This window comes from Doryrhamphus excisus, linkage group LG5, assembly GCF_037039965.1.
Source record: "Doryrhamphus excisus strain RoL-2023G ecotype Guam linkage group LG5, RoL_Dexc_Guam_v1.1, whole genome shotgun sequence".
NCBI lineage: Eukaryota > Metazoa > Chordata > Actinopteri > Syngnathiformes > Syngnathidae > Doryrhamphus > Doryrhamphus excisus.
Window position 1 is genome coordinate 5,110,676 of NC_136361.1, and position 10,675 is coordinate 5,121,350.

General features: G+C 38.3%; 1 protein-coding gene across 1 annotated transcript; it reads right to left on the bottom strand.

Annotated features, from left to right (window-relative positions):
• Window positions 1-762: 762 nt before the first annotated feature.
• LOC131108438 (armadillo repeat-containing protein 3-like) lies at window positions 763-9,852 on the bottom strand. Its single transcript, XM_058059377.2, has 17 exons — window positions 9,650-9,852; window positions 9,524-9,585; window positions 9,326-9,443; window positions 9,117-9,242; window positions 8,978-9,046; window positions 8,725-8,897; window positions 8,453-8,650; window positions 8,174-8,393; window positions 5,762-5,917; window positions 5,591-5,699; window positions 5,132-5,381; window positions 3,077-3,213; window positions 2,796-2,964; window positions 1,656-1,747; window positions 1,424-1,573; window positions 1,187-1,349; window positions 763-1,117 (listed from the first exon to the last, which is right to left on the bottom strand). The coding sequence occupies exons 2-17, from the start codon at window positions 9,575-9,577 to the stop codon at window positions 911-913; spliced, it is 2,391 nt and encodes a 796-aa protein (XP_057915360.2). The 5' UTR covers window positions 9,578-9,585; window positions 9,650-9,852; the 3' UTR covers window positions 763-910.
• Between the last annotated feature and the right edge of the window lie 823 nt (window positions 9,853-10,675).

Genomic DNA, 10,675 nt, shown 5'->3' on the forward strand with positions numbered 1-10,675 from the left:
ACTCGTCCGCCGTGCAGCCCGAGTACAGATAAATAGATTTAATAAATATAGTTTCTCAATAATACAGTTTATACATTGCACGGCAGTCTAGTGGTTAGCGCGCAGACCTCAAAGCTAGGAGACCAGGGTTCAATTCCACTCTCGGCCATCTCTGTGTGGAGTTTGCATGTTCTCCCCGTGCATGCGTGGGTTTTCTCCGGGTACTCCGGTTTCCTCCCACATTCCAAAAACATGCTAGGTTAATTAGCGACTCCAAATTGTCCATAGATATGAATGTGAGTGTGAATGGTTGTTTGTCTGTATGTGCCCCGTGATTGGCTGGCGACCAGTCCAGTGTGTACCCCGCCTTATTTTCACATTACTCTTCTTTGGGCTCACATTTTGAAATTACAATTCATGGGGCTGAAATTTTGACCAAGATTTATCGATACATTTGACTATAATTTTGATATTTCCTTTCATTGGACTCAGATTTTCACATTTCCCATATTGAAATATTTGGCTAAGATTTTGGCATTTCCATTATAGAGACATTCGGCTTTGATTTTGACATTTTCCGAGACAACTATCTAAATTAAAATTTAATTAAAATTTAATTAATCTAAACTAAATTTTAACATTTGTCTGCATTTGGCTCAGATTTTGACATTTGTTATCAAGACATTTGAGCACAATTGGGCTCAGATTTTGAGATTAGCTCTAAATTGGGTTCAAATTTTCATCTTTCCCTTGTCAGGGCTAAAACATGTGAAATCTCCCTTTATTGGAACATGTGGCTCAGATTTTCACACACAAATAAACACTTCACCAGTTCAGAACTTGGACCGTGCTCATAGTTTCCAGTTACCAAACAGGAAATACTGAAGAAATTGGATACATTTATACTTCCTATACTCCATACCCTTCCTTTCTATAGGCTTTGGTAATCACTAGCAGCAGGACTATTGACCTCCATTAAACATCCAGGTTGGTGCATGAGGTCCACAATGTAGCAACACGGCTGTGAAGAGTTTTCATCGCCGGAGGGGTCTTGTTTGTAGATGAGTACTTCATTCCAGGCCCGGTTGTACTCACCTCGAACCAGAGTACACCTCAAGCCAAAGTAATCAGCCAAGTACTGCAGACAAGATGCGTGCAGGTACCGTTATTGCGGAGAAAATTAATGGTATGCTATTCGAATCCGTACCTTGAAAAGCAGCGCCCTGTGACAATGGATTCCTTTTCTGATCATGCCAATTGGGATCACATTGGATTTCACTTGAAGTTTGAGCTCATCAAGATGCTGCAGCCATGCAAATGCGTCCAAATCTTCTCTCTCAATCGGTCCGCCCATGGCAGCGCTTACATACCTGCCACCCAAAAACAGGAACACGGATTAACTGCATGTAAGAAGCATGGTCTTGGCTGTCTTCACGCTTATTACCATGCCAGTGCGGCATATTGTTCCTCTTCGTCTTTCAAAAGCAGCTCAGACTCTTGGATCTCTTTAATTAGAAACTGCAAAGAGACGTCATCGATCCTGTTGCTCTCTGGCGAGGACTGAGCCTCATTTTTCTCTTGCGCTTCATCGATCCTAAATAATAAAACGGTAAGCGTATATTTTCAGAACATCTGGGCAAAACTGTCGTAGACCGTGATAGGGAAGAAATGCGTACTCATTAGATTGGACAACAATGACAGGCCGCTCTTGGTTTATTGGCTCCATGGACAGTTCTTCAATGGTCAAAACTTTCTGACCAAACCAAACCTGAAGAAAGATCAGTTTTTATGATGATGTTTTCAAAAGAAAGTATTTTCTAATGGACAAACCTTTTCCACTGAGGACATCATACTGGAAAATGAAGGATGCAAGGGCCACTTTTGATATTTAGGAAAGATATGCTAAGACGTTATATTTTAAGAGAAAAAAAAACAAATTTTTCCTAATGTCAGGTTCAAACCCCAACACTTGTAAAAAACACTGCCTGTACAAAAGAAGACACAGAGAGTACAATTCTTCCAACACCTAATTTATTTTTACTATTTTTAGTATTTTTTTAGTATATAGACATTATATTTTAAGAGAAAAAAATTCAAAACTTTTCCTAATTTATTTTAGCTATTTTTTTTAGTATATAGACATTATATTTTAAGAGAAAAAATCTAAATTTTCCAATTTTTTTTTAGTATTTTTAGCATTTTTTAGTATATAGACGTTATATTTTAGGAGAAAAAAAATCAAATTTTTCCAATTTTTTTTTTTTTTTTTTTTAGTATAACAGTATTTTTAGAATATCGCCTGAACCAATAACCAATAAAAACTACTTTTTTATGCCACTTTTGATATTTAGTAAAGCTATGCTAAGACATTATATTTTAAGAGAAAAAAAATTTAAATTTTCCTAATTTTTTAAAGTATTTTTAGTATTTTTTTAGTATATAGACGTTATATTTTAAGAAAAAAAAATCAAAATTTTCCCAATATTTTTAGTATTGTTTTTAGTAGACATTATATTTTAAGAGAAAAAAATCTAAATTTTCCTAATTCTTTTAGTATTTTTGGTAATTTCTTTTTAGTATATAGATGTTATATTTTAAGAGAAAAAAATCAAAATTTTACTAATTTTTTAAATATTTTTTTAGTATATATACATTATATTATAAGAGAAAAAAATTCAAAATTTTACCAATTTTTTTGTGTATTTTTAGTATTTTTTTTAGTATAACAGTATTTTTAGAATATCGCCTAAACCAATAACCAATAAAAAAACATGGACAATACTTTGGCCATTTTTGAAAATAAACAGTACACGCACCTTCCCAGTATCATAGAAGCCTTTGGTGATGACATCGCCAGTTGTCAAATAACCCAGCAGACCGAATTTGAGCGACAGGTTGTATTTGAGCAGGCTGACGAGGGCGTACTCTGTGAACTTGCTCCTACGATTGATTGACAGGTTGATTTCTTGAAGGATTTCCAAGGCTCTGGAACACAAACCCCGGTAATACTTAATACATCCACAGTCATATGTACGCCAATATTTCTAACCTATATACAGTACAACGTAGTACTGTTACACTGATTGAAGAATCTCACCCAAAATGGCACATTTCCATCGCAGTGGGCTCATCCTTTGCGCATACACTGATCGCCATGCATGCACAGCGCAGCACCTCCATGTGACTGGAATGCAGCAAACTGACCAATGGTTCCAGACCCCCGGCACTCAGCAGCTACATATGTTGAAAGACTGGAATATTAGCTTTCATTCCATTTAAACTAAGGCAGGGAGTGTCCAAACCTCACATAGGATGACTGAAAGATGGCGGCATTTTGGTACATTTTGTGTATTCAATATGCTAACGTCAACCCATGAGTACATGCTTTGTGTAGTATTTAATCAGTGATGAGGTTGGAATCTGGGTTTTTAGGGGGGTGGGACTAGATAAGTTTTGACTTCTTCCCACTCCTTTTCGAACATGTGTATGTTTATATATACATTCATTCATTCATTCATTTTCTACCGCTTTTCCTCACGAGGGTCGCGGGGGGTGCTGGAGCCTATCCCAGCTGTCTTCGGGCGAGAGGCGGGGTACACCCTGGACTGGTGGCCAGCCAATCACAGGGCACATATAGACAAACAACCATTCACACTCACATTCATACCTATGGACAATTTGGAGTCGCTAATGAACCTAGCATGTTTTTGGAATGTGGGAGGAAACCGAAGTACCCGGAGAAAACATGCAAACTCCTCACAGAGATGGCCGAGGGTGGAATTGAACCCAGGTCTCCGCGCCCTAACCACTAGACCGCCGTGCCGCCTTTGTATATACATGTGTATTTTTATTTGTATTGATTTTGGTTGGTTTGTTGTGCTTTGGATGTTTTTTTATGTTCGTAATGAACTAAATTAAACTAAACTAAAGTACACTAAAGCCAGCTCTACCTGATTCTACGGCCATCCTTCTCTATGGAAGGAAAGACGGCAGTGACAAGCACTTTCCAGCTCACGCCCTCACCCTTCACCGGATTTTATTGTCCCATTAAAGATATTACACATTACATCAGGGCCGCACACTAGTCGAGTGGTTAGCGCGCAGGCCACACAGCTAGTAGACCCGAGTTCGATTCCACCCTCGGCCATCTCTGTGTGGATTTTGCATGTTCTCCCCGGGTACTCCGGTTTCCTTCCACATTCCAAAAACATGCTAGGTTAATTAGCGACTCCAAATTGTCCATAGGTATGAATGTGAGTGTGAATGGTTGTTTGTCTATATGTGCCCTGTGATTGGCTGGCGACCTGTCCAGAGTGTACCCCACTTCTCGCCCGAAGACAGTTGGGATAAATATATTTATATATATATAATATATATATATATATATATATATTTGTTAAATATATAGATATTATGCTTTAACAATGCTGTTATTTTTCCTCATTGGCTCGTACAACATTTTTATTACATTCGAATTTTTTTCTTTCTATTCATATTTTTACTGCACATTTTTCCATTTCCATTTTTGCTGCTTTTTAAAAAAAATGTTTTTGTTAAATATGTTTAGAATATGCTGTGGGTCAATAAAAAACAGCTGTTATAGATGAATGGATCGAATGTAGCCTGTGGTGCCTTCAAGGACTGTCAAACAAAGTTGGAAATCTCAATTAGTACCAATTTATAGTGAATGATATGTGTTTTCTCTGGGGAAAAATTGGCTGTTTTTGGACTTTTTTTTTTTTTTCAACCAAAAAAACATGTAGTTTGGTCTTTTGGAAGAAAAGCTCTAGCTCACTTGAGTAAAAGCTTCCGGCAAACTGTTGCTTTTTGTGTGCAGTATTGATCATTTAAAATAACTACATAGTAGAAGTTAGTTTGTGGTGTATTACAATATTCTCAAGTCAGGTGGCGTTGACTTACCTTTTTAGTTGCGCTTCTTCTACTAATAATATATCTCATGAATAATACATTTTTTAGACCAGGACGAGGGCCAATAAAATATGAGCTGCACACGATCATGGACCCCGGGCTGCACTTTGGACATCCCCTGATTGATTGGGATGCATGTGCAAAATCCTATTTTCTAAGTTCAGGTAATATTCTTATATGTTTATTGTGATTGGTGCAGAACTGCTACAATAATCTTACTCACCTTTGCTCTGGCCTCTTCCTCAAAGGCCAGTTCACAGATGCACAGCAAGGTACTGATCAGGACCTCTGTGTCTGTGGATTTTAAAGGTTCCACTAGCGGCGCTACGACTCCCTGCGATATCACTTTACATCGTATTTCTTCCTGTGCCGCCATCCTGCCGAGTATGGCTACAGAATTGGCCACTAACTTAGGACACGCGTCACAGAGCCTCGGCACAAGCATCTTTTGTCCTCCTGCCTTAAATACCGCCCTGATGATGCGACATACATAAAACAGACTCATTAAGTCACTGCTGTTTGTATGCTGTGTGATGAAACAAATAATGACAGAGGAGTGGGGGAAAGAATATATCTTTAATGTATTAACTGTATGAAGTAAAGGTTCTAAATCCATAGGACTGTTACTACTATGTGTTGCATAGTATGAATGTGTATATAAAGTACTCATCTTGTCTCTTACATAGTATTGAGATGGTTTCCAGATGTGAGGTTGGCGAGCGTCTGGATAACAAGGTCTCTTATCACCGTACTTCTACCCTTCATTAAGCGCACCACGACAGGTATACCACCTAAAATGAAAGAAATGTCAATCAATGAAACGTGCACTTATTTGTGTATTTTCTCCAAATACCTAAATCTCTGAAGACGTCTTTGCTGGGCAGGAAGGAGCTCAAGGCGGCCACAGCTTCGCAGCCGTATGTTTTGGCGATGTCGTTGGCCCCACAAGACAGAAAATCGACCAGAACCTTCTCAACCTTTTGGTCATGCAGGAATTGGTGCAGGTCAGCTGTACACAAAACAATGGAAGCATTCAGATCATATACATTAGACTTCAAGCCTGTGTTTTTAACATTAGAGCCCTCTATACATGAAATAACACCCCTATAGTCACCTTTACACACATATTACCCAATGTAGTAGACTTAATAAGATTGATTCTCATGTTGTGTTGCTGTAAACATGTTTCAGTGGTAGGGGGACCTGAGTGGGGGACGGACAGGAAGTGAGTCTTAGTAACTTATTTTTTTTAACATTAGTTCCCTCTATACTTGAAATAACACCCCTATAGTCACCTTTACACACATTAACTAATGTAGTAGACTTAATAAGACTGATTTTCATGTTGTGTTGCTGTAAATGTGTTCCAGTGGTAGGTAACCTGAGTGGGGGACAAACAGGAAGGGAGTTTTAGCAACTTATTTTTTTAGCATTAGAGCCCTCTATACATGAAATAACATCCCTACAGTCACCTTTACACACATTAACTCATGTAGTAGACTTAATAAGACTGATTCTCGTGTTGTGTTGCTGTAAACGTGTTCCAGTGGTAGCGGACCTGAGTGGGGGACGGACAGGAAGTGAGTTTTAGTAACTTATTTTTTTTAACATTAGAGCCCTCTATACATGAAATAACACCCCTATAGTCACCTTTACACACATTAACTAATGTAGTAGACTTAATACGACTGATTTTCATGTTGTGTTGCTGTAAACGTGTTCCAGTGGTAGGTAACCTGAGTGGGGGACAAACAGGAAGTGAGTTTTAGCAACTTATTTTTTTAGCATTAGAGCCCTCTATACATGAAATAACACCCCTATAGTCACCTTTACACACATTAACTAATGTAGTAGACTTAATAAGACTGATTTTCATGTTGTGTTGCTGTAAACGTGTTCCAGTGGTAGGTAACCTGAGTGGGGGACGAACAGGAAGTGAGTTTTAGCAACTTATTTTTTTAGCATTAGAGCCCTCTATACATGAAATAACATCCCTATAGTCACCTTTACACACACATTAACTAATGTAGTAGACTTAATAACACTGATTCTCATGTTGTGTTGCTGTAAACGTGTTCCAGTGGTAGGGGACCTGAGTGGGGGACGAACAGGAAGTGAGTTTTAGTAACTTGTTTTTTTAACATTAGAGCCCTCTATACATGAAATAACACCCCTATAGTGACCTTTACACACACATTAACTAATGTAGTGGACTTAATAAGACTGATTCTCGTGTTGTGTTGCTGTAAACGTGTTCCAGTGGTAGGGGACCTTAGTGGGGGACGAACAGGAAGTGAGTTTTAGTAACTTGTTTTTTTAATATTAGAGCCCTCTAGACATGAAATAACACCCCTATAGTCAACTTTACACACATTAACTAATGTAGTAGACTTAATAAGACTGATTCTCATGGTGTGTTGCTGTAAACGTGTTCCAGTGGTACGGGACCTGAATGGGGGACGGACAGGAAGTGAGTTTTAGTAACTTATTTTTTTAACATTAGAGCCCTCTATACATGAAATAACACCCCTATAGTAACCTTTACACACATATTACCCAATGTAGAAGACAGGAAGTGAGTTTTAGCAACTTAATTTTTAATATTAGAGCCCTCTAGACATGAAATAACACCCCTATAGTCAACTTTACACACATTAACTAATGTAGTAGACTTAATAAGACTGATTCTCATGTTGTGTTGCTGTAAACGTGTTCCAGTGGTACGGGACCTGAGTGGGGGACGGACAGGAAGTGAGTTTTAGCAACTTATTTTTTTAACATTAGAGCCCTCTATACATGAAATAACACCCCTATAGTGACCTTTACACACACATTAACTAATGTAGTGGACTTAATAAGACTGATTCTCGTGTTGTGTTGCTGTAAACGTGTTTCAGTGGTGGGGGACGGACAGGAAGTGAGTTTTATCTTGGCATGGGTGGTAGCAGTAGCTTGTGTTGGGGATTATTGTATGTCTGTTGTGAGATCATTCAAGCCTGTGGTTCAAGTCTGGTGCTTGTGTGTTAAATTAGTGAGACTTAGTGCCTATTGCAGAATCTTTGAATGCGTCTTCTGAATGTCTTATGTTTGTCGGTTAGCTCATTGAGGCATTTTTATGCTTAAAAATGCCTAAAATGCAAAAGATACATAAAATTTGATAAATGCGTATTTTTTACTGTATTTAGTATTTTGACCGTGATACTAAAAACGTGTTTTTCACCTTCAACACCACGACATCATATCTGATCACATACTGTGTGCGTACAGTTCTGAGCAGCCCTGGCGATGCAGTTCACAGCCATGGACTGGATTTCATTATGACTGCTTTTCCCAGACGAGGAATTGCCTTCGGACAGTTTGGGGGTCAGGACAAATTCCGTCAGCATGGCGATTCCTCCTGCATTCAGGATCACTTTGAAACTCTCAGCGTCGCTCATGCAGTTGGCGAGAACCTTCAAGGTCTCCGCGTGGAGGTCGGTTAAATCCTGTAAAATAGAAATACCGTGTAACTTTGGTCCGTATAAAAAGTAAGATACTTTCCAACCTTATTGTAGAGGATAGCGATGAATATGTCAAACGCCTCTTCTTCTCTGAAGGTACTTTGGGTATCTTTGCACTTGGCAGCCATTTTATGCAGTGTTCTCAAAGCCAGGTGCTGAATAACGGCGAACGGCGACTTGATCAGCACGAGTAGATGACATATCCCGCCCAGCTCCATAAGAACAGTACAGATTTGCTCGTCCTTGATATAAACACAAACAAGAACATTACAATTGTTGCCTTTTTAGACGTGATATTGTTTGGATTTGGACTCACTTCCGCCAAGTTGTGGATGGTCTCCAACGAGTTCTTCTGAACATCTGGGTCCGAATTGGACAGGAGCTTGAGCAATAGCGGCAGACCTTTGTTGTCGACGATATTGAGTTTACAGGAGGGTTCCGTGGACAGACAGGACAGGCACAGAGTCCCAAACTCCTGGATAACGGTGTCTTTATTAATAATAAACCGAAAGTAAGACCAGAAATGCTTCAGGATGTAGATTAATGTTGTTGTGTTGACAAAAACTCACCGTCAAGTGACAGCCTGTCAAGGATTGATGGAATGACATTAATGTTTCGCATGGTATTCCTGACTGTACCTTGAAGTAACCACACCGTTAATACTGAATCAATGAATCAATACTCTTAACAATAGTATTTTTGACATACTATTGGTAGCCATGACGCCCAGTCCAATGATTGCATTGCGTCTGATTATCTTGTTGCTGTGATTGACGAGCTGACTGAGGGCCTCCAATGCGCCCAGCTCCATTAAATTAATCTTGTTACCATCTCCTAACAGCAGGGGGAGACAAACACAATCTAGATAACCAACAGCGCTAGTTGGCTAGTTAGCGATATAGCGTAGTTTTATGCACCTTCCTCAGCAAATTCGTAGATGGCTTCACATGCCACGATTAAAATGTCTTCTTCAGGTGATCCCAGAAGAAGAACAGCGGTTGCCGGGGTTTTGAATTCAATGCGAAGCGTTTCAAACTGAAACAACAAAGTCGTAATGCGGCTAAAAGTGAACACAAATGCCGTAAAGTGACGACAACAGACGTGAAAGGTCTCACCGTGTCCCTGCTCGAAGACTCGGAATTTGTCTTGTTTCTCCTGTTTCTCGCCATTCTGCCACCTGTAAACACGTTCGATTGATTTTCATAATAGTTGTATAAAGTTTATAAAACGTACCGTATTACCTTTCCTCTGGCTTCAGCTGTCGACGTCCAGGACGTAAACGCGCCCTGACAACAATAGTTCGCGTGAGGTCGGTTACCTAGGCAACGGCGCGACAGCGCGTCTGTCTTTGCTTGATGACACAAAATTAAAGGTTATTTGTCAGCAGAGGTGAACACCAACGAAATATACTTACTGCCATTTAATAATTTGTATATTTGGATTTTAAACACTTTGAGTGTTAGCAGCTTCAAACAGGAAAAGTGTAGAAAAGTGAATGAGTAACAATAAACAGATGGCTTCTGCAGTGGTGAAAAAAGGTTTAAAAAAGTCAAATATAGAAAAATATTTTAATAACATACTTATATACACATTTGTGATCTCACCTACATAATACAATGACTCCATTTTATTACTAAAATATAAAAACTTTTGCAGTCCAATAAATTATTATATATTATATCATAATATATAATATATTATGTATAATATATTTTATATAATCTATTATATATAATATATACTGTAATATAATATACATATATATTATTTAATTATATATATAACAATATACAACAAAGGTTATATAATATATATAATATTCATATAATATATATATATATTATATAAAACAACGATCTCATTATGCACGTGTCAAATAGTCTTCGATATTTGGATCCACCAAACATGTGTATCACAATGAGGGTGTAGTTCATTAACTTGACCACTAGAGGTCCTATGTCCTCTACACCCAATACAAAGGGCTTGGGAAATGTACTACATTTTGAGTAATTAAATTTTTTTCTCATAATTTAAGTTTAATTAAATTTAATATTAAATTTAATATGATAATATGTCTTCTCGGTGTCTACATTACGTGCTTTCAAGTGGATGATATCCCAATTCCATTCCATTCCGCTGTGGAGAAATAACTGCAGCAAAAAGATCAATGATGTCCGCTATTATGTCCGCATCCGTATATAGATATAGATAAGATATCCGATATGTACATGTACACTAGGAAGAATGAACCGGGGCAAATCAGGGGT